This window comes from Bombyx mori, chromosome 16, assembly GCF_030269925.1.
Source record: "Bombyx mori chromosome 16, ASM3026992v2".
NCBI lineage: Eukaryota > Metazoa > Arthropoda > Insecta > Lepidoptera > Bombycidae > Bombyx > Bombyx mori.
Genome location: NC_085122.1, coordinates 8,019,990 through 8,044,943, shown reverse-complemented (window position 1 = coordinate 8,044,943; position 24,954 = coordinate 8,019,990). Strand labels below are relative to the sequence as shown.

The window sequence follows — 24,954 nt, the reverse complement described above, 5'->3', positions numbered from 1 at the left end:
ATTGCGCATGGCGACGCGTCGCCACGGCATGCGTCACCACGCCAGAAATCGGTTTTACGTGCGGCGGTAGATGTTTCACATCAAAAAGAATAAATCAGTACAGATTGTTGTTTGAAAAAATCAACAGTATCTGCATCCAATCTCGAACCTGTGATTATAGGCTCGAAAGCCACGCATGAAAGTGCTGGACCACAAACTTATTTTCTACAAAGATAACTTTCCGATAACAGTATGACTTGACCCTAACGTCTGAAGTTTATTTTTTTGGTATCCGCGACATATTACAAGCTGGTATGATGTAGATTATTAGCTTTAGTATCATTTGAGATTTGGTCCTTACTCGCGGTACTCGTCGATAGAGAAAAGAAAAAAAAAAAGAAAGAAAAAACAAAACCTCTCAAAATGTTAAGATATTTTACGATATCATTGATTTTTTATTTCGGGTCCGTAGAGAATTCGAGTATAAAATGCAAGGGACCGTTTTCGTTGGATTTGATCCATTTCAACGACTTTCATGCGAGGTAAGAGTTATTTTTTTTAATGATAGAACCTTTTTGTTACGTCGCCCTCAAATGTCGACAATAATACTAAGCTGGTGGTGTATAGTCATAGTCGCTTATCTATATTATATGGCATTGTATGAGGAACAGCTAAGATTTCTGAGGAACAGGACATATAAAAAAACATCAAATAAAATGTTAGTCATTAAGTTAACTATAATCTATTCTATAATCTATAATCCTATAATTCCTATAATTCTATAATCTCTATAGTATTATTTTGTCATTTTAGGGTTTGCATTTCTGCGTTGTAGGCGTTTTCCCATGATAATCCTAATGAATCATTTAAATTATAACCGATATTTCATTGATTAATATGGTACAACGACTAATAGTTTTCAAAATAATAGATCAAATATATTTGCTACATCGCAGTGGCCTACGACCAGTGTATAGCTATACACGTATATTATAAAAAGATTTGAATATACAGGTGTTCAATTCTCCGGAAGCAGGCAGGTGAATGAATTTCTAAGGAAATACGTACTTAAGTCCTGTCCAGTGTCCACGAACCACTCCTCCGATACTATTGAGGAATAATATTGTTATAAAATTAAAATCCATTCCTTTTAGGGTAATGACTGACGGTAGGATGTATTGTATATAAACCGAACGAGACGGTACTATCATACTAGCTTTTGCCCGCGACTTCGTGCGCGTGGAATAGTTCACAAAGAATGCTTTATTTTAGAACAAATTTGGTTAGCATAAAAAACGTTATAGTGAGCCAACCTTAACATATAGCCATATGCTGTCGCGGACTTTTTTTTATATCTTTTAAAGGGGAACAATTCTGTCATAAATTATTTTAGCGAAACTTTAACCGTTTCTGCAGCGCACGCATCGGAAGCTCTCAAAAGGGAAAAATACCTCGATGTTGAAACATTATTTATTGGTGCTCCACTTGTATTGGTCTTAGCGTGATGTAGCCTATAGCCTTCCTCGATAAATGGGCTATTTAACACTGAAATTTTTTTTTAAACCGGACCGGTAGTTAGAAGCTAGTCTAAAAAGAGTAGCCTAAGTTTCTCCTTATATCATCAGCTAACCTATCAGTGAAAGTCTCGTCAAAATCGGTCCAGCCATTCCAGAGATCAGCCGGAACAAACAGACAGACAGACAAAAATTGTAAAAAATGTTATTTTGGTGTATGTACCGCATATATATTCATATGCATGTAATAAAAAGCGGTTATTTCAATATTACAAACAAACTCTTCAGCTTTATAATATTAATTAACTATAGATTTTTCCTCTTTTTGCCGATGAGCAATCATACATTTCGTTACGAAATTTGGAACGTATTTTATGCACACAAATTGACATTTAAAGAATCAATTAAATACGACATTCATCAATTATTTTCTTGATCGATTTGATCTTTAAAAATATAATTCTGATCTTATAGGGAAAAACGTTGAATGTCAAAACTTTAATCATCCAATTAAAGCCGGTTCCCAAAAGAGCGAGCACGTCTCTATACCATAAATATAGTTTAGATAGTTTATGAATAGGTACTGTAAAACTAATATTCAAATTAGTAACGTGCTTTAGTGAAATTAATAAAAAAGGGAAACTTACTTTCTATGTTTACAATAAAAAGAGCCAATTTATACATTAAGCAAACATAAATCTTGAGGTATCAGTGATTATGATCGAATATCGACAACAAGAAAAATCTATATATTAATACGTGAAGCAAAAACTTTGTATCCCTTTTTACGAAAATTGCGCGGACGGAGGAGTATGAAATTTTCTACACTTATAGAGAATATAGAGAAGAAGTGCACAATGCTAATATTTTTTTTAAATAATACATAAAAGATACATTAAATCAATAAAGAAAACATTACACACACTACATACCACACGTATTTGACGCACACACGCATGCATACTATTTATTGTCAAACTTTTGTTCTTGACGTCTGTTGTCAAATTGAGAATAGATTAAATATTGTTTGTCTTTGTTAATATTTTTTATAGTGTACTCTTGGCGAAATTTGTGATTATAGAAGTATAAAATACAATCACAATAGTGTATAAACTTACAATTCCAATTAATTATAGTCGAATTTCGACTACTGCGAGATCTCTAGTATTAAGTTAATGACCAGTGGATACAAGTGCAACTAAGTTCCGCTTCGCAGCGTCATACTGCCAACCGAATACTGGCTTAATTTGAAATGTTCCATAAAACGATTTCTTGAGTTTCTCAAAACGTTGTAATACACGAAAGAATACAACACACAAAAGTTCATTTATCTGTTGTTGACTTTTTTTTTTTTATTGCTGAGATATGTGGACGAACTCACAGCCCACCTGGTGTTAAGTGGTTACTGGAGCCCATAGACATCTACAACGTAAATGCGCCACACACCTTGAGATATAAGTCGTCGTGGCCTTAAGGATAAGACGTCCGGTGCATTCGTTGTTGCGATGCACCGGTGTTCGAATCCCGCAGGCGGGTACCAATTTTTCGAATGAAATACGTACTTAACAAATGTTCACGATTGACTTCCACGGTGAAGGACTAACATCGTGTAATAAAAATCAAACCCGCAAAATTATAATTTGCGTAACCACTGGTGGTAGGACCTATTGTGAGTCCGCACGGGTAGGTACCACCGCCCTGCCTATTTCTGCCGTGAAGCAGTAATGCGTTTCGGTTTGAAGGGTGGGGTAGCCGTTGTAACTATACTGAGACCTTAGAACTTATATCTCAAGGTGGGTGGCGCATTTACGTTGTAGATGTCTATGGGTTCCAGTAACCACTTAACACCAGGTGGGCTGTGAGCTCGTCCACCCATCTAAGCAAAAAAAAAAAAAAAGATATAGTTCTAAGGTCTCATTATTGTCACTGTACAAACGTTCTTCGTAGATTGCGACGAAGAGTTCGGCGAGCGAAGTAACTTATAGACACAGCCGGTTGGCAGCGGCTTGGCTCTGCCCCTGGCATTGCTGAAATCCATGGGCGACGGTAACCACTCGCCATCAGGTGGGCCGTATGCTCGTCTCCCTACAAAGGCAATAAAAAAAAAAACAACCCACTGAGTTTATCGCCGGACCTTCTCAGTGGGTCGTAATTTGGATCCGGTGGTAGATTCTATAAAGCACTGCTCTTGTTAGGGCTAATATTAGCAAATTTTCTCAGGTTGAGCCCGTGAGTTCACCTACCCTTCCGCGTGTAGCTGCAATATCCCCTTACGTTACGGATAGACAGTGAAAGAAAATTACTAACGTACATTTCCTGTTTGTCTTAGTTCGTTTCGTGATTAATGACTACGTCACAGCCGGTCTGGTTTCAAAGTATGTATCCATTTACTAAAACAAATATACGATGTCCGGGGAATTTTGTTTTTGTGACGTATGTATAAGCTTTCTGGTATTTGTAAAGACATCTTAACATGGAGCCGCTGAATTTTTATCGATCTTCTTTAAATAAAAATGAGTACTACTACGTTTGTCCACTAAGCCAAAGATGGTGATGAAACTTGATACATTAGTTATTCGCACTCCGGGAAAGTTTTCTAAAAAAACCTAGATCGGATCCAACTGTTAAGTTCTTATTGAATGTGCGATTTCGAAAAGGGCACATGTCGCATATTTTGTCAAATACGTATTTTCATATACAGTCAAACCTGGGTAAGGGAGAACTGGATAAGTGAGACAACTCTATAAGTGAGAGTAATAGCCAGGACCCGTCATTTTAAGCTCCCAAAACCTCTATTAGCGAGAAACAGAAACCTTGGTAAGAGAGAGTGGTTTTTCCCTCATGGACCTCCGTAAGTGAGACTGCTACTTATGTATACCTCTATAAGCGACAGTCGGCTTTATTTATTTATATTATTTACGAGGAACAAAATTAAATGACAAAACAAATTACAAATTTAACATCTGCTGTTTTATGACTCATTCTTAACTTTCGTGGAACTAAATAACGTTAATTTATCGCATTCTTTTCGATTTACTGTCCTGTTTGCAGGAATTACTCAGTTTATCGTTAATCAATTGCGAAGGAAAATTCTGTTCTGCATCATGTCAAAATGGAAAATTAAAGTACTGTCATTAAGTGATAAACTTGAAATAGTGAATGCGTTTGAATCCAGAAAATCCGGAAGGGAGCATTAGCGAGAAACTCGGGTTAGTGAGAAACCTCTATAAGCATGAAAGAGATTGTGCTCCCTTGAACTCTCGCTTATCCAGGTTTGACTATACATGTAGTTTTGAGGCTTACCTACACCCATTTTATAATAATTCCAGTAATTTTGAATTTCTAATTAACACGAAAATAAATCTCAAAAGTAAATATTTTAAATTTTACACTGCTTTAGAAAATAATCAGTCTTTTTTCATTTCCTGAAAATTTTACATTTTCAGAGATGTGCCCTTTTCGAAATTGCATATTCTATTGAAGCGAATAATTTTTATTGCTATTGTGATTTGAAACCGAATGTAACGAAAAAGCGACTCTAAAACGAGACTAATACATTGTATTTATTATCAACAAATAAAATAAAAAAATCTTTATACAATGACATGTTTCTTACCATAAAATAATAGTAATGACAATAGTAAAATAATAATGGCAACATGAGAAAAATAACCTCACGACTATCCTAAATCTTCCTGCTATGTAATTTAACTACTACTAATTTTTATACTGCAATTTGCGCAATCCAGAGAAGATTGGCTAGCCTTGGAGGAGGCTTTTAACCGAGGAGGGGTTCTTGCAAGTGGGAAATAATACCTAATATTATTTATACAGATACATTATTTAATTTTATTAGTTAAGAATTGCATTATTTTTTTGTTTTTGTCACTTTTTTATGTCACTTGTACGAAATAAAAGGCTTTTTATTTTATTATTATTATCATTTTCATACTGACTTTTGCTAACAAAAAATATGGTGTAATAAATTGACTTAGTATTTAGTTTTATAAATTATATATTAACGAAGACTCCTACTCGCATGTAACAAAATAAGTTCCACTTTTATTATTTTTAATACTGGTTTTTTTTTTCTCTGTTCAGAAATATGAACGAATTTATAAAAATAAATTACGTAAATATGTAATCAGTTTTTTTGATACGCGCTTTTTTATCGAGTCCGAGGTGAATGAACTTCGTACTTACCAGTATGGTCTGGACATTTAAACGACTTTTCTGGAAATAATATCTTTATTGGGCGGATGTTTTTCTACCGTAGAATAATATCAGCGTTCACATCAGAAATGTTAATGGTCATTAGACCTTCTATGCCTATATATGTATATATTTCACATTGTGAACCAACTTTGAAGCAGTCCTAATTAAATGCCCACAGGAATTGTCCATCATTATAGTTGCATTGGTCGTTACGAGCATGCTAGACGTCTTCCTAAGCCACGACGATTGCATTGCATAAGGTCCCATATCCTTTCCTGTCCTATCCTCATAAGCGTCTGCGAACGCTCCGCAGACATAAGATACGCCTTGGAGCTAACAGTTCATAAAAATTCTATTATATTTTCTATTTCTATTATATGTCTGCTGGCTTGGATCAGTTAAGACGTGTGAAATGAAACCTCTCCTTAAGTATTTGCCGGACGCTGTGCCGTGTTTCTTTTCAAACAAACGCTTAAGTTCTTAAGTGCCTGTGCCCCTAATATTGCCGACGTATATGGACGGCAGTGAACAGAAATGATATAAAAGAATACACCGGTGGTAGGACCTCTTGTGAGTCCGCACGGGTAGGTACCACCACCCTGCTTATTTCTGTCGTGAAGCAGTAATGCGTTTCGGTTTGAAGGGTGGGGCAACCGTTGTAACTATACTGATACCTTAGAACTGATATCTCAAGGTGGGTGGCGCATTTACGTCGTAGGGCTCCAGTAACCACCGTAGCACCAGGTGGGCTGTGAGCTCGTCCATCTATCTAAGCAATAAAAATAAAAACAGAAGTCGAAAAAGAGATAAGGAAACATCACGAATTCCCTCTCATGAATGGGATCATGATGTTGAAATTAATTCACAACATTATTTAAATCAAATTACTCTTTGTTTTTTTAAATATTGACATTAAGATAAGCGAATGCTACATAAATCTGCACTCATTAAAATTTGATAGTATTAGTTTATTTTAAAATTCATTAAAGTGTGAAATTTCTGATTAGATATTATGTAAGTTGTAATACCTTGTTAAATTGATATTAACTTAATATTTGGTTGGAATTATAATTATTATGTAATATGTCACTTATTTGTCCTTATCTTAATTTGTTATGATGTTAATATTGTATTCGTGGGTGATCACGGTTGTTATCATAAAACAAAACTTCACAGAAAAAAAACTGAACTACGTTAGAAGATTTTTTTCGCATATAAATGTGTGGCAACTAAACAATTAGAAGAAAAATCTGATTATTTTTTTCATCGGACGTCTATTATCACAGGAATATTGTCTATACTAATCTATACTAATATTATAAAGAGGAAAGATTTGTTTGTTTGTTTGTTTCGAATAGGCTCCGAAACTACTGGACCGATTTGAAAAATTATTTTTCCATTAGAAGCCGACATTGTCCCTGATGAACATAGGCTACTTTTTTTTTTTGGTTTCATGTGTGTTTTAATGTTTCCGAAGCGAAGCGAGGGCGGATCGCTAGTAAATGATATCGCAATAATACTAGAAGATCTTCCCGTATTGTTCACTATAATTATAATGCTATGAATGAATAATATTGTTATTTTTATATATTATGTAGTTCTCAGTAATTCCCGCATTCCACGTTCCACGTTACATCGTTAATATTTTTAAATTTATCACGCAATATTTAGATGGAGATAGAATATTTTTATTTTTAACTAGCTTTTGCCCGCGACTCGGTCCGCGTGGAATAATTACTTTGCCATAATGCTAAGTTTTACCCCCCACTTTATTTACGTAGAAAGTGAAAATATTTTTTTATTATAGAATGTTATGGAGCTATTTAAACCCCTATTTTGAAACATTATTTATTGGAGCTACCCTTGTATTGGTCTTACCGTAATGTTATATCTAACACTGAAAGAATTTTTCAAATCAGACCAGTACTTTCTGAGATTAGCGCTCAACAACCAGCATCCAAACCTCGCATGAGACAGAACTCATGAAAAGGCAAAGGGGGGAAAGTGAAGCGTTTAGTGCGGAGTACATCTCTCCCATCACCCTCCCCCTCGGGACGCCGGACTGGCGGTCGTCGGCGCTACGAGCACCAGTCCTCTCGGTCGGCAGGCTATCCGAAGCCCGCCCAGATGGCACCGGTTAGAATGGTCTATCCTACGGAATACTCCGCTGGGTCAGAACCAACGTGGGTCGAGGATAGCCGGCCTTCCATCACCCGGATGCTCTTGCATAAAACGCGTGCAGAGCAGCTTGCACGTCGTCTTCTTAGGCCCCCTTCGCCGGTCCTCAGGCTGACATGTGAGGGAGGCCCGAAATACTTAGAGGGCCAGGGCTTGGGCAAAATCCGCCTCCCTGGCCCCCGCTCGACAGCGGCGGGCCTGTGCGTCTCTCACGCGCCCCGCCGCCTCCTTCTGCGAGATAGTGCACTCGCAGAAGTCGAGCATCGCCTTCCACGACTCGTCGTCACCGAGCATCGATGCCACAACACTCGGCAACGACAAGTCGTTTCCTATTTTTGCGACGAGGACACGGCGCCACCCCTCCCATGCGGGGCAGGCGACGAGCCTGTGCTCCGCGGTGTCCAAGTCGCAACCACAATGGTGGCACTCTGCCGTCGGCTCGGCTGTGATCCGATGCAGGAACTCACCGAAACAACCATGCCCAGTGAGCACCTGCGTGAGCCGGAAAGTGAGGCGTCCTCTGTCACGATTCACCCAATCCACAAGGACCGGGCGAATCGCCTCGACGGTCCTACGACGGTCCTACGACCAGCCGAAGGATCAGCCAGCCGTTTGGACCATGACTCCAGCACGGACTAATACAACACATAATGTGTTTTTTTTTCCTATCTAAGCTGATGGTCTTGAGAGACCATTTCAGCGTACGTAATATATAATAATTCCTATCTAACTTCTGTCTTTCAGTGTACAGACGTCCACAGCTTATATGCTTTCCCCAAACCTCGTCACAACGACAGGTCCTACCTTGCCAACTTTCAGTGAAAAATTGTAAATAAATAAGTTTGATAAGATAGTTATCATGAAACGGCGACGAGCGTGTACTCCGCCGTTGGTTCGGCTCCGATCCGGTGCAGGAACTCATCGAAGTAACCATGCCCAGTGAGCACCTGCGTGAGCCGGAAAGTGAGGCGTCCTCTGTCACGATTCACCCAATTCACAAGAACCGGGCGAATCGCCTCGACGGTCCTACGACCAGCCGAAGGATCGGCCAGCCATCTGGACCATGACTCCAGCACGGATCGCCGAGATTAGGCCCTCCGCGCTCTGACCACACTGGGGCTGGGACGTGCCACGCCCCGGACACGAAGGTCAGCCCGCCACTGATAGTCAGCAGCGAGCGCCTCCGCCTCCAGGACCCAAGGCGGCATCCCAGCCAGTACACATGCCGCCTCGAAAGAGATGGTGCGATAACACATGGCCTCGGATTTACTGAGCGCCACGTCGAGGCCCAATCTCCTGATTTTGCCGACGACATGCGCCACTCCAGCCGTAGCAAGACGGGCAGACTCAGAAAAACTTCCCCCCCGGGCCACGACCAACGTGTCGTCTGCGTAACAGATTACGCTCAGACCCGGGAGGAGGGCACCCCTCAGCACCCAGTCATACCCGATGTTCCACAAAAGAGGGCCGAGCACCGACCCCTGTGGAACACAGCGCACGACCGGGAACCGGTGCACGATCCCACCGTGTCCGGTACACGTGACCGATCTGTCCTCCAAGTAAGAACCCACCACCCGGCGAAGGAAGGGGGGCACTCCGTATCGTTCCAGCGCCACCCCTATCACGGACCAGGGCAGGGTGTTGAACGCATTGGCGATATCGAGTGACACCGCCAAAGCCACCCCACCCCCGATAAAAAAGCCTTAGAAGTCAACAAGACCCTTTTTCTTTGATTCTTGTTTTTGGAAAGCGAAAGTTTTAAAGTTACTAATAACGTTTGTCGATTGCGTCAATGAACTTTAAACTCATTAGATATCATTTTTTTTATGTTTTTATTTATTTATTATATTTGGTACCCTGGGATGAGCAAATTAATTCTAAAGTTGAAATGATATTAATTTAATTTAATTAATTACCTGTTTATGGTTTGATATCGTGGATTTTCAATTTGTATTTCGCGTATCGTGAAAAAATCTAGATAAAAATGATTCAAAGTGGCTTTCGACACTTTATAATCATTACTTTTAACAAAACAAAACTTACATACAAAAAAAAATCTTATTATTAGTATAGAACTAATAATAAGATTTTCAATTCACTCTGTAAAATGATTATCTGGGTCAGCAACTCTATAAATTAATAAAAAGAGAAGAGACAAATAAAACATAAAAAGCTTAATAGAGTTCGGGAACTTATCATTTAAAAAAAAAAAACATCGAAAGTGGCCCTACATTTTATTCGGCTTATCGGCTTACTGATAATAAATTTAGAGTAAAACAAATTAAGAATTTGGGTGTGAATATTATTGACGTATATTTAGGTTCATCGAACTCTAACTGAATTAAGAAATTAATAAGTCGTATGGCCACTAAGTTTACGCAAACAGTTATAAAATAATTTCTAATTTTCTTTCTCTTTTTATGTTTAAAAATTAATAAATCGCACTTTTATTAGCTTCGCCTGTGTACATATAATATATGTCTATACTATTATATTCATTTATTCAGCTACATCTAATCCATTTTGAGACGTTCAGGCTGCGAATTTTTCCGCTGCAATAGACGTCAAGAACAGACATTACAAACAGATAATTTATTTTGGAGTATTAAAATTTGAATAAGCAGGGCCACTTTTAGGGGAGCGCAAACCGGCTTCCACAAACAGAGGGCCCCCACAATAGAGACTTTTGAAAAAAATCTTTAAAATTCCGACAAGTAAACATTACTCGTAGTAAAGGAACATCTTTTCCTTCCTCCGAAATTTAATTTCAGATCATTCTTGTCTCCAATTATATTTATGCATGTTTGTTAAATGCTAAGAGAATCTACGTGGTTTCATAATAAATCACTTATTGGAAAACTGGACTGAAGAAATTGTTCATTTTATTTGGAATATAAGTTGAGGTCAGGGGGCCTTCGTTCCTCTGTTGCCCCGAGGCCTTTAGACCTTTAAATCCGGCCCTGTGAATGAGTTCTTTTTTTTTTAAGTGAAGTTTTTTTCTGATTTTTGATGAAAGTGAAAGTGTCTTCATTTGTCCTTCTTTCACAAAAAACGATCGGGCATGATAAAACAAATATATAGTTTTAGGTCAGGAGAGTGGTACCTATAGGTTACCTTTTACCCCACGAATATCTCCTTCTCACGGGAAACTACGTTGAGAGTTTCCCTCAAAGACGTGTACACGGTGAAGCCGTCGGAACAGTTAGTCTGTAATAATTTTAATATTCTCGATATTATGCTCTTTAAAAAACCTCACTATTTTTGAGGCAGTCGGCTTAAAGATATTGAAGTAAGCTTTGAGGATAAGTTTTTTTTAAACGATTGTAAATTCTATTAATGTAACATTTATTGTATTTCCGTTCCTATTTGATAATATAATCTAGGCCGATGAAACTTAAAGAAAAACAAATCCATAAATAGATAAGAGTGAAGTTTTTTAAACTAATTTTATGTTTGAAGTGCCGCAGATATACGGGAAAACGCTTTTGCTATTATTTCTTTTATTTGTTTATAGAATTTATAGTAGTATATAAATAGCTCGTAATCTCAACACGTGTTGAACAAAAGTGAACTAATAGATATTAAGAGAACCAATAAATCGGTACTAGTGTTCAATTACGAGAAAATGTCATTGACTTATCGTTATTAAACGGCAGGCAGCGGCTTGGCTCTGCCCCTGGCATTGCCGAAGTCCATGGGCGACGGTAACCACTCACCATCAGGTGGGCCGTATGCTCGTCTGCCTACAAGGGCAATAAAAAAAAAATAAAAAAAAGAATCTAGATATTGAATCAGTAAATAGTCCATTGTAATTGTTATTGACAAAATTAACAAACTAGCTCTTCGAGACTTTTTTATATAGGGAGAAGATTGTCTTAGACAACAAAACAACGGAAGATGCATGATATAGAAGTATATGTGGCTCGACTAATAGATTACAGTGTGTTTCCAGAGGTCTTTTTTGCCACGTACCATCCGGCTATGGAATGAGCTCAGCGGCTTGGCTCTGCCCCTGGCATTGCTGATGTCCATGGGCGACGGTAACCACTTACCATCAAGTGGGTCGTATGCTCGTTTGCCTACAAGGGCAATAAAAAAAAAAGAGAGATAGTTACATTTAAAAGTAGTTGTTATGTTTACAGCTCGCGAAAACCGAAGGAAATACTATAGTCAGACAGATTATATATTATTATCATATAAGATCTTCTAGTTTTAATTTAAGTGTGGTACTGGTGGTACTGGTGGTAGGACCTCTTGTGAGTCCGCGCGGGTAGGTACCACCACCCTGCCTGTTTCAGCCGTGAAGCAGTAATGCGTTTCGGTTTGAAAGGTGGGGCAGCCGTTGTAACTATACTGAGACCTTAGAACTTATCTCAAGGTGGGTGGCGCATTTACGTTGTAGATGTCTATGGGCTCCAGTAACCACTTAACACCAGGTGGGCTGTGAGCTCGTCCACCCATCTAAGCAATAAAAAAAAAAGTCTTATTGCAGAAAGGGCGCATGGTATTCTTCTAGGCTGTATGTTTTAATTGTTTTTAAATTGTCTTTTTTCAGATTTGAGGAGACATCTTTAGACTCTCCTATTTGTCGAACAAACAATAGTCACTGTCTAGGAGGATATCCTCGGCTTTACTATATAATTAATAAGTTGAAAGAAGAGAAACCCAATGCTTTGCTATTAGAAGCTGGGGATAGTTTCCAGGGTACGTTCTGGTACACGGAACTCAAGTGGGGAATCGTTGAAGAGTTCATGAACTTCTTGCCGATCGATGCTCACGTAAGCTTCCCGTTACCTTATTATGTACTTCTTTACTGGTGGTAGGACTTCTTGTGAGTCCGCACGAGTAGGTACCATCACCCCACCAATTTCTGCCGTGAAGCAGTAGCGCGTTTCGATTCGTAGGGCGGGGCAGCCGTTGTAACTATACTAAGACCTTAGAACTTGTGTCTCAAGGTGGGTGGCGCATTTACGTTGTAGATGTCTATGGGCTCCAGTAACCATTTAACACCAGGTGGGCTGTGAGCTCGTCCACCCATCAAATTTAGACGACCAAAGTCAAGATTGACTGTTACGTTGATTTTAGTTTCTAGAGAATGGGATTAATTTATAACATATCATTATATTTGTGGTTTTTTGTGTTAAATTTGTGAATTAATAAATAAAGCGAGTACGTATTTCATTAGAAAAATTGGCACCCGCCTGGGATTCGCACACCGGTGCATCGCTCAACACGAATGCAGCGGACGTCGTATCCTTTAGGCCACGACGACTTCTTATGAGATAATTTATTTCAGGCCATAGGAAACCACGATTTTGACGATGGACCCGAAGGTCTGGCTCCTTATTTGGCTGCCTTAAAAGCACCGGCTCTAGCTGCAAATATGGATGCTAGCAACGAACCCATATTGAAAGATAAGTTTAAGTCTCATGCTATCATCGAACGGGATGGCAAAAAGATTGGAGTTATTGGCCTGATTACTACAGACACTCAGGTAAGTGACAGAAACACTTTATAATACAAGTGTTACAAATGTTTCCATGTCCTTACGGAACCATCAGATCCAATAAACTTTGCCTTCAGCTCTAACATTAGGAGCAGGTTTAGGGACCCCAATAACCAAACTCGTCGAACTCGACAAAGAGGTCGACGTGCAACCTAACCTATGCATCAGCCCGCTGAGTTTCTCGCCGGATCTTCTCAGCGGATCGCGATTCCGATCCGGTAGTAGATTCATTCGCGAAGCAGTTGCTCTTGAGTTGTTAGGTCTCCTTCGGTGGCGCTCGGCCAGCTGTTAGCAAATCCAACCCCTTCTGGTTGAGCTTTTGCTTGCCCACCTGTCCCGGCGAAACTGGAAAGATTACCGAGCCACCAGTAATACTTCAATAAATAAAAAAATGATGCAGTGGACAAGGGGAAATTCTCTAGTAAAACTTTGAAGAAGTATGTCTCGTAGTGCAAAGGGAATAACATCAAAGGTAATAAGACTAATTACAGAGTTTAATTTCTCGAAAGCATTCGATATCTATTTATTATTCAACTTAATGCACATAAGTACAATGGCGGACTTAATGCCTGAGGCATTCTCTACCAGTCAACCAAGGGTGGTGTAGAGAATCCTGTGGTAGGTGCATAACTTAATGTGAAACAACTATATCATATGTATTGTTAGTTCAAGTACACATCTAATTCAATAAATTGCAACGCAAAAGCTTAAAGGCGTACGCAGTTTGCCTTCATAACGCTGGAGCATATTCTCCGATAGATTCCTTAGTCGTTTTGGAAAACTGTGAGAAGAAAATGGGACGCTATTATTTTAGGCCACACTATTAACTATTATAAAATCGAAATTAAAATTAAATTATTAATTTGATTTTAGCTATTTTCTATTACCGGAAAAGCAAAGTTTTTGGACCCGTACGAGACGATTGAGAGAGAGATTGCCGAACTTAAAAAGGAAGGCGTTGATTTTATTATTGTTTTATCTCATTGCGGATACGATGTGGATAAGTAAGTACCTATTTTAATTATGTTTCCAAACGTTTACTTGTTACATTTTTATTGGTGGTGGGATGTATTATAAGACCGCACAACAAGGTACAACAGCGAACCACAATAAATGCAGTAACACGTTTGAAGGACTCAAATGCTACCCTACGATTTAGACTGTGGCCTTTTGTCTTTGTTTCTTGTGATTGATATCTATCGATATCGATAATCAATCATCTAGTGTAGGAAAAAACAGGCCCCTCAAACACATGATGAGATAATTTGAATCTCCGCGTTAACAGAGTTCTATTTCACGAAGACAAGACATGAAAAAAAACACGAACCTAAAAAGTATGATGAATATAGTGTCTTTTTACATACACAATACAAAAATAAATCCATATACTCAATAACATAATATATAACACAACCTTCTTTTACGAAATCATTTGAACCTATCAAAGGTCATTTAGGCAACGAATTAGGTAATAACATCATCTCAGTCCACAGACGTCCACTGATAGTCGTTTGATTGAATTAGCTTTAAGATTTCATTATTTAAAACGAAAGATTAGTTGGTAAATAAAACACACTTATTATACATTTAGTACATACACTTACAATACATTCATTTCGGGTTGTTACTATGTAAAGAATAAGACCACCAACGCCATCTAGTTTATTTTATGTAAACTATACTTAAAAACGTCACAGCTTTATAAATTGAAGGTGTCCAGGCAATTTTGCAACTGTAGATACATATGCATGTATTTAAGTGCTAACCGTTAGATGACGCAAATATAATTAGTGGCAAAACTACTATTACTAGTAAGTGGTCCCACAGTAGTCGAAATTCGACTATAATTAATAATAATTGAAACTGTAAGTTTGTACACTATTATGATTCTATTTTCAAAGACTATTATACTTCTATAATCACAAATATCACCAAGACTACACTATAGAAAAATATTAAGAAAGACAAACAATATTTAATCTATTCTCAATTTGACCACAGACGTCAAGAGCAAAAGCTTGACAATAAATAAACAGCATGCGTGTGTGCATCAAATACATTGTAGTGTGTGTAATGTTTTTATTATTGATTTAATGTATTTTTTTGGCATAATTTAAAAAAAATATTAACATTTTGCACTCCCTATATTCTCTATAAGTGTGGGAAATTTCATACTCCTCCGTCCGCTTAATTTTCGTAAAAAGGGATACAAAATTTTTCCTTCGCGTATTAATATATAGATCACTGAAGCTATAATATAGATTCGGCAGTTACTTTGATATTTGAGACTTCAGTGTCCTACGTTTGCCGCTAGAGGCGCTGTTGCAACTCCATACAAAGGACAATGCCCATTTTCTATGGGTGTTTGGGCCCCTAAAAAAGTTGTCGGGTGATGATGATTTTAACTTAATTTGATAGACAAAGAAATATCGTTTCATATTCAGAAAACGATTTTTATATTCTCACCCAGGTTTAAGAGAAATCTCTTTTTTTTCTGCTGATATGATGTTATCAAATAAGTAATTTATTTTTTTGTAAAACAATGCCAGGGTGAAAGAAATGTTGATACATAAACTAAACAACATGAAAAAATAAGGCATAGTTTTTCAAGTACAAATAGTTTTGTCATGAAGTTGGCCCAATTTTGGGCATTGTCCTTTGAGTTAACTTTTACGCGATCGAGAAGTTAAAAAACTCGCACCAAACACATTAATAATCACTAGAAGTAGTGCTTATTCCTTGGGTTTCATCTCGTTTGAAATGGTAGTCGAACTAACATTTAACTTCTCTTAATTTCCTGTTTCTTCCAGTTCGAGGTAAATATCTATATATTAATATGTGAAGCAAAAACTTTGTATCCCTTTTTAAGAAAATTGCGTGGACGGAGGAATATGAAATTTTTCACACTTATTGAGAATATAGAGAAGAAGTGCACAATGCTAATTTTTTTTTTAAATAATGCATAAAAGATACATTAAATCAATAAAGAAAACATTACACACACTACATACTATGTATTTGACGCACACACGCATGCATACTATTTATTGTCAAACTTTTGTTCTTGACGTCTGTTGTCAAATTGAGAATAGAATATGGTTTGTCTTTGTTATTATTTTTTATATTGTAGTCTTGGTGAAATTTGTGATTATAGAAGTATAAAATACAATCATAATAGTGTACAAAAGTAAAATTCCAATTAATTATAGTCGAATTTCGACCACTGCAGGACCTCTAGTCTTAATTAAATTTACTATATATTATTATATTATTAATAATATTTATTTGTGTTGATTGTGTTAATTATATAGGATAACTAGCGACCCGCCCTCGCTTCGCTTCGGAAACTGTAATTTATTATTGATTTCTCCACTATTTAATTGATGTTATTATATAATATAAACCTTCCTCTTCAATCACTCTGTCTATTAAAAAAACCGCATCAAAATCCGTTGCGTAGTTTTAAAGATTTAAGCATACATAGGGATATAGGGACAGAGAAAGCGACTTTGTTTTATACTATGTAGTGATATTTGAAAGTTTTGCGTGTAATGTTCATATTATGTGCATGCGAGTATGTTTGGAAGAGAGCAAGCACTGAATTTCTTGTTGTATTGGTGAATCATGACGATTTAACAGCTTTTACTTAAATAAAATACTTTTTTATTTTATTATACAGACGCATAGCAAGAGAATTCGGTGAACACGTAAACATTGTCGTTGGCGGCCACTCGCACAGACCTGAATCAATTCAACGTGATTATCCTACGATTGTCGAAAGTGATAAAGACAATAAGAAAAAGGTAAGCTTTTAACCAACTACAAAAAAGGAGGAGGTTATCAATTCGATCGTATTTATTATTTGTTACCTCAGAACTTTCTTCTTGGTGAGCCAGTTATAATGGGAATCACATATGCAGTTAAAAAGAAGAATATAAATTTCAATATTAGGTCCCTTTGAAGTAGGTAGCTACTCTTTAAATTTACTGATGTCAATATGAACTAAATAAAACGTCAAATATTTTTGACCACATAAATAAATGAATATTATTTCATGTGATTCATTTATAAACTTCGCCTCGAGATCGGTCGCTCTACACCCTGTATATGTGTATTGCTGTTAACAGCTTTATGGGAGACTTCTTTATACATTGTGGTGCTTTTCATGATAGCGTAAAATCTATTAAAATATTACCATATAATGATTGTTTCAGGTGTTAGTTGTCCAAGCCTCTGCCTTTACTAAATATGTTGGCAACATAACGGTGAACTTCGACTGCGATGGTAACATGATTGATTGGAACGGGGGCATGATCCGTTTGGACCGATCCATTCCTGAAGGTATTCGATTTTAATTTATTTTCCGGGATATTTTTATTTAGTTTTATTTAGTTACGAAACTATTTGTCCCGCGGTACTGCGAAAATTATTGTGGAATGATATTGTAGAATAAATGATAGAATGGTGGTAGGACCTCTTGTGTGTCCGCACGGGTAGGTACCACCACCCCACCTATTTTTGCCTTGTGGCAGTAATGCGTTTCGATTTGAAGGGCGGGGCAGCCGTTGTCACTATACTGAGACCTTAGAACTTATATCTCAAGGTGGGTGGCGCATTTACGTTGTATATGCGTATGGGCTCCAGTAACTACTCAAAACCAGGTGGGCTGTGAGCTCGCCCACCTATCTAAGCAATAAAAAAATAAAAAACTTATCACCATCACGTCGGTCGTATCCTCGTCTGTCTACAAGGGCAATAGAAATGTCTTAATATTTTTTGGGAATTCAATCGACAAATGACATTTGACTTTCGTTCTTAGATCCAATGATGAAGGCAAAACTAAAACCATACATGAAACAAGTTCACGAAGGCGCAGCGGTGCCGATTGGTGAGACTCTAGTGGACATGCCGTTCAAGAATTGTCAAATTAAGGAGTGTGCGCTTGGAAATTTAGTAACAGACGCTTTTAATGAGAAAGTATGTATGATTGGACGATATTTTGGCCTATTTAGTTAACTTGATTGTATTGCTGCAGAAATAGTAATTAAGCAGTAGTGCAATTAAAGAAACAGTTTGTCTACAAATTGAGGATACTGCTTTTTTTTTTTGGATTTTGTGACCTGGTTTTTACAACTTTTAGGTCTACTCTTATTTTTCATAGCACATTCATAGGCGTCTTAATATGACTATGAGCCCATTCCATTAAATTGTTTTAATTGTATTCTTTATGTATTTGTAGATGTGCTTGTAAGTAAGTTCGTCTTGTAACAACTGTTTCAATGGCGGCGGGTGGAACAATAAATCACACTTATTTTCAAAATCACTAACTTCACTGGCCAACGCTAGTCTGTCGATCAAAAATTTTTGACAATCGAAGATAATGTGCTCCACAGTTCCATCACTTGAATACTCCTATGATTGGATTGCAGAGTAACTAGAGTAAACTAAATTCCTCACGACGCGGTTTTCTGATCGCTCGCTATGACGTGTTTTTCTTTGCTGACAGCATTGCTTTGCTGACGTCCTTGAGTGACAGTAACCACTCACCTTCAGGTGGGCTGTACATACATCTGCCTACGAGGGAAATAATATATCCAGTACATCAAAGATTATGTTATACAAAAGGCCGAATTTTTTTTTTTTTATAAAATTTTAGCTTTGAAAGATTAATCGCATTAGATCATCGCATTAACTGAACTCATTTGTAGCTGATCCATATTCAGAACCATGTCTTATCGGAACCATGCACATTAATAAGTAAATTGTAAGAATGCACGCGCGCAACGAAGTCAGTCATACATTTAATACAAAAGCAATTAAAGTCGCCCCGTCATGACTTACGCGAGTGTGGTGTTCGCTCACGCGGCCCGCACACACATAGGCACCCTCCAATCTTTACAATCCCGCTTTTGCAGGTTAGCCGTCGGAGCTCCGTGGTTCGTGAGGAACGTTGACCTACACGACGACCTGGGCCTCGAATCTATCCAGAAATACATGAAGTCAGTGTCGGAACGGTACTTCGATAAGGCTATGCGTCATGATATTCGCCTTATGGTAGCCGCCGCTGACTACTCCCCGAATTCTGATCACGCAGGAGCCAGTCACCGTCGACGCCCTAGACACGTCCTTACGGATACATCAGATCCAATAACCTTTGCATTAGACGCCTTCAGCTCTAACACTAGGAGCAGGCTTAGGGACCTCGGTAACCGTACTCGTCGAACTCGACAAAGAGTTCGCCGTGCAACCTAACCCATGAATCAGCTCGCTGAGTTTCTCGCCGGATCTTCTCAGCGGGTCGCGATTCCGATCCGGTAGTAGATTCATTCGCGAAGCAGCTACTCTTGAGCTGTTAGGTCTCCTTCGGAGGCGCTCGGGTAGCTGTTAGCAAATCCCACCCCTCCTGGCTGAGCCTTTGCTCGCCCACCTGTCCTGGTGAAACTGGAAAGGCCTCCGGGCCAACAGTAATCTTTCAATCATAAAAAAAAAAAAAAAATTGAAGTCGCACAACAATTGCAAGTATTAAATACAAAGTAACAGAATATAAAAATACTAAGAATACGGACGACTAAAGACGACCTAGGCTTCCGTTACGTTTCTTATTACAAGGAATATTCTAACTATATTGAGACCTTAGAACCCATATCCCGAAGTGGGTGGCGGCATTTACGTTGTAGATATCTATGGGCTCCGGTAAAACCACTTAACACCAGGTGGGCTGTGAGTTCGTCCACCCATCTATGCAATAAAAATAAAAAATAAAACCGAAGAAGCTAACTATAACTTTGTCTTAGTCTTATATTGACGACAAGAGGATCCCTGGTTGTATTGATATTGATTGATATTGAACTTGTGAGAGCGATTGCATTGATTGTCGTTTCAGCTTCGAGTTTTTTTTTTAAATTGCCGTATAGGCGAGCATACCGCCCACCTGATGGTGAGTGGTTACCGTCGTTCATGGACGTTGGCAATGCCAGGGGCAGAGCCAAGCCGCTGCCTACCGTTTAATACTCTTGACTCGTACTGATTATTATTTTTGTTTCAGGCTATGAATACTGTCAAGACCGATTTGAGTTACATCGCATTCGCGCAATGTTCGTATCTTACTTCAAACATTCCAGAAGGAAGTAAGTTGATTTATTTTATTTAACAAACTACTGGATTTCAAACTTTAAATTTCGGCGATCATTAGAAGCATTCATTAACAACTTCAAAAATCCTTAAGCACCAATAGTTTGAACTTCATTCGGATATTTTTAACGTTTGAGGCGTATTGAGAATTTGAATCCGGAGTTTTAAAAGTTTCCCGAAAATTCATTATCGATCTACTTATTCTGACTTTTTATTTATTACAGTATATAGATATAGTATAGTGACGAGCTGGGATTCAAATAAACTAATGAAGGTTAAAGAAAAACATTTTTATTGATAGTTCTCGGAATTAAAATCTATAGGTTACAAAATATCGTTCTGTACTCACTACTATTTAGTAACCACTAATGCCTAGTCATTTTGTTTCACTATGTCGTTTTTCATCAAATATCACTTCTTTCGCCTCTAATTTTACTACCGCGTTTTTACGCGTTTTTACTTTGATATGTCATCTGTCTGGTCATAGGACGGCTTAGGTGCCGTTTTTGTGCTATTTACCAAGCTCTCGCTAATAGTAGGAGTCACTGTAACAATATTTGGAAGTATTTTCTTGGGTTGTTGTTTTGATATGTTGCTATTGTGTAAAATAAATATTTGCTTATATCACACAGGAGATTAAGCCGTATTGTTTTTTTTTTAAAATATAACTACTATTTTATTCATAGCTATCACCCACGGCCACATCGTCGAGCTGCTGCCTTACTACGATCAAATAGAAACATTCCAAATGAAAGGAAAATATATAATTGAGTTACTCGAGAGAAGCGCAAAGGATGTCCTACCATCAGAAATTCCGAATATGCTGCAAGTTTCTGGTATTTTTTATTTATTTAACTGGCAGATGTGGCTTTTTCACTTGGGGCATTATACAGTAACAAAAAATTAGAGACATGATAATGTAAAAATAAAATGGAATCTAATCGGTCGTTTCGTAGTAATAGCAAATCTGTATTTTTTGCGGACATTTGATCATTGAACTAGAAACTAGGAATCGTTGTTTTTAAATTTTGTCTTTAATTAATTATATCTTGAAGAGCATCGGTTTGATTTCTATTTTGGAAAAAATGATTTACTTTTAAATTAGAGAGACACTGATTCTTTAGACAACCTGGATTAAAGTAATTTAATTAGAATTATTCATTCGCATAGTCAAAGTTTAGGAACTTGAATTGAATTGCAGGTTTGGAAATAGTTTATAATATGACTAAGCGGGAAGGAAAACGATTATACTCAGTGAAGGTCGGTCAAGAGAGCATGGACATCAACAAATTTTACCAGGTCACTGCCCCAGGATTTTTGGCTGACGGAGGTGATGGCTACACGGTAATTAAATAAACAATACTTTTTTTTTTATTGCTTAGATGACTGGACGAGCTCACAGCCCACCTGGTGTTAAGTGGTTACCGGAGCCCATAGACGTCTTCAACGTTAATTCCGCCACCCACCTTGAGATATGAGTTCTAAGGTCTCAGGTAACTATACTGAGACCTTAGAACTCATATCTCAAGGTGGGTGGCGGATATAGAGGTATAGAGGAGATATAGTTACAACGGCTGCCCAACCTTCAAACCGAAACGTATTACTGTTTCACGGCAGAAATAGGCAGGATGGTGGTACCTATGGGACACCTACCCGTGCGGACTCACAAGAGGTCCTACCACCCAACGATCGTAGATCTACGATCGATGCTACCACCAGTGTAACTAATTATTTACTACCAGTATATTTACTGGTGTTCACGTGTGTAAAGCGAAATACTGTAGAAGAAATTCAAAGTTACTATATTTTTATTGAATTATGTCTTATTATTTTAATAATATCTTATTAAATTAATTTTATATCTTTATTATTAAAGTGTACAGTGTCGTCAATGATAAGATCAGGTGTTTGTGTACTTTGTATAATTATAATCTTTAATAATACAGTCAAAATCTGTTATAACGACATCGAAGGGACTGCTCATATTCAGTCGTAAAAACCGATAGTCGTAACAACCGGTGATGCTTAATGTGTATCGTGCAAGTACAAATAAATCGATAGGGAATTATTGGAAAAATATATTTACATAATACGCGATTTTTCTTCAATATTAATTTGTTTTCTTTTTCTTTGCGACGTTTTGAAAGTTTCACGAATAACTCCACAAAGTTTTGGTGCGTCTTGTGTATAGATAAGTAACAAACTAACTGAAGAGATATGAAGAAGCGGGCTTTGACTCTACCGCATGCACGTGTTTTGTTTCTAAGAATTAGAAAACTAAATCCTATTGTTTTCTTTCCTGATTTTAATAGCCATTGAAGACAAATGTGGATACCTATTCAAATTGTTTACAATACAGCTTAGCCGGTCGTTCTAACAGATCTAATTCTCCGAAATATTAGTTAAATGTGGTCGTTTTATGAGGTATGTCGTTATTACCAATGTCGTAGAAAGCAATATTTTTAATAAGGCGGTCATATGGCATTCAGCCGGGACCTTTGTTTTTGGTTATTATAACCGGCATGTTGTATTAAACGATGTCGTAGTAAACGGTTTTGACTGTAGTTATTTAAGAATGAAATTAGTAGCAAATAAACTTCGTAAAGAAACTCAGTACCCGTCAGGGCGTAGCTAGAATCGGCTTTTAGGCTACTACCGAATAGGTAGGGAGAAAAATTCGTCTATACTTATATATATAAAAATGAATTGCTGTTCGTTAGTCTCGCTAAAACTCGAGAACGGCTGGACCGATTTGGCTAATTTTGGTCTTGAATTATTTGTGGAAGTCCAGAGGAAGTCCAGGCTTAAAAGGTAGATAAATATGAAAATGCTCGGAATTAAATGAAAATAACAATTTGTTTTTTTCCTTTGATGTGTCTCCCGTCGGACGGATTCCTTTTGTTTGTTTTAAGTTTATTTTATACAAAAGCTTAGGTCTTTTATTTATCGATTGAGGCACTACGAAGTCTGCCGGGTCAGCTAGTTAGCAATAAAAAACCGAGTAGTCAGAATGAATAGAAACATCTATACACACATTCATTGGAAAGAACGGTTTTCAAAATAATATTCAAATGTTTTAGGGTTGTGAGACAATTTTTATTTATAAATTTTTTCATTTTCAGATATTCAAAAAGCAGAAGAAAAACATGAAAGTTATCGGCTACGATCAAGACGTTTTAAAAGATTATATCAAGAAACATTCACCTATAGATTTAAATGTTGGTAACAGAATAAATATGGTCCGTTAGTTTAAAAAAGAAATAATATATTAGAATATATGTATTATACGTTTTAAATAAATTTTGTTAATAAATCATTTCACGATTGTTGTAAATTTTTTTCTCGTAGCTTTTAGCGTGAACGGCAGAAATGCTTAGATCGAGAGGTATTGTATGTGTTGCCCTTTATATAATCATAAAATATTAAGTTGTTTATTCAAATTCGTAGCCTCTAAGCTCAAGTTAAATTTTATTCTACATAAATAAGGAGGTCTTGCTTTATATCGGAGGTTTATTGATGCACAAAACAAATTATGATCATTACAGTACATATTAGCTAAATCGTACAAGTAGTACCTAGATCTAATCTTTGGCTATTGAAAGCACAATATTTTTTTTTTTTTTTATGATTCCTTCATCTTGGTAGTGATTCGTAAGCATATGTTTATACTACGTATTTATTTCCCAAAATTTGTAACTGCCTACAGGATTCGAATACCGGCGTAATTTCATCGTTCTTACAGTCTTATTGTTTAGCCACTGCGACTCCTGCCTGCGGTTAACATTATTTGAAAACCATATTTTCATTAGGATATTAGGTATATTTCGTTGCGCTAAAACAACAAAGTAAATACTTCTCGTGTTTTTATTTTAGAACCACTAAAGGAACACTTTAAATGCAGGTAGTGGTTTGAGGTAATAAGAATGGCGGCGTGTGGTGCGATGGTAAAAAGAAAACGTTTTATTGCGTAGATAAGTGTAGACACTTTGTCTTAAATTGTTAAGGAACCCACAGAGATGGCAACGTAGAAATAGGTATGATGCCCTGCCAACTGTAAAAAAAGCCCCACTGAGTTTCTCGCCGGATCTTCTCAGTGGGTCGCGTTTCCGGTCCGGTGGTAGATTCTGCGAAGCACTGCTCTTACTAGGGTCAGTGTTAGCATCACTCCGGTTTGAGCCACGTGAGCTCACTTACACGTTAGGGCGAAGCTGAAATAGTCTCTAAAGGCTATCAGCATAGGTAAGAAAAAAGAATAGTAAAAAAGAATAATAATAAGTGGGGATTTCTCACACACTGTCATCTCGCCCCAAATCCAAATCCAGGATTTCCTATACTATGGGAGCCAGAGCCTATTGTGCGCTGATCAGACCAGATACGCTTTATTCTCCATACTTCAGTCCATGATGCCATCCGCGCAGCCGAGGATAGGCA

The 24,954-nt window shown here is 37.5% G+C and overlaps 1 protein-coding gene across 3 annotated transcripts; it reads left to right on the top strand.

Annotated features, from left to right (window-relative positions):
• The first annotated feature begins 207 nt into the window (after positions 1-207).
• On the top strand, positions 208-23,849 carry LOC101743541 (apyrase). Of its 3 annotated transcripts, none has more exons than XM_004927651.5 (11): positions 208-521; positions 12,442-12,664; positions 13,183-13,380; positions 14,266-14,396; positions 17,072-17,195; positions 17,607-17,733; positions 18,212-18,369; positions 20,438-20,519; positions 21,210-21,359; positions 21,725-21,867; positions 23,646-23,849. In XM_004927651.5, the coding sequence occupies exons 1-11, from the start codon at positions 403-405 to the stop codon at positions 23,769-23,771; spliced, it is 1,581 nt and encodes a 526-aa protein (XP_004927708.1). In that variant the 5' UTR covers positions 208-402; the 3' UTR covers positions 23,772-23,849. The 3 variants fall into 3 exon arrangements, with proteins under 3 accessions (XP_004927708.1, XP_062529034.1, XP_062529035.1); XM_062673051.1 differs by lacking the exon at positions 208-521 and adding an exon at positions 11,011-12,109 and having other exon boundaries at positions 12,368-12,664; XM_062673050.1 differs by lacking the exon at positions 23,646-23,849 and having other exon boundaries at positions 267-521; positions 21,210-21,348.
• Positions 23,850-24,954: the final 1,105 nt, after the last annotated feature.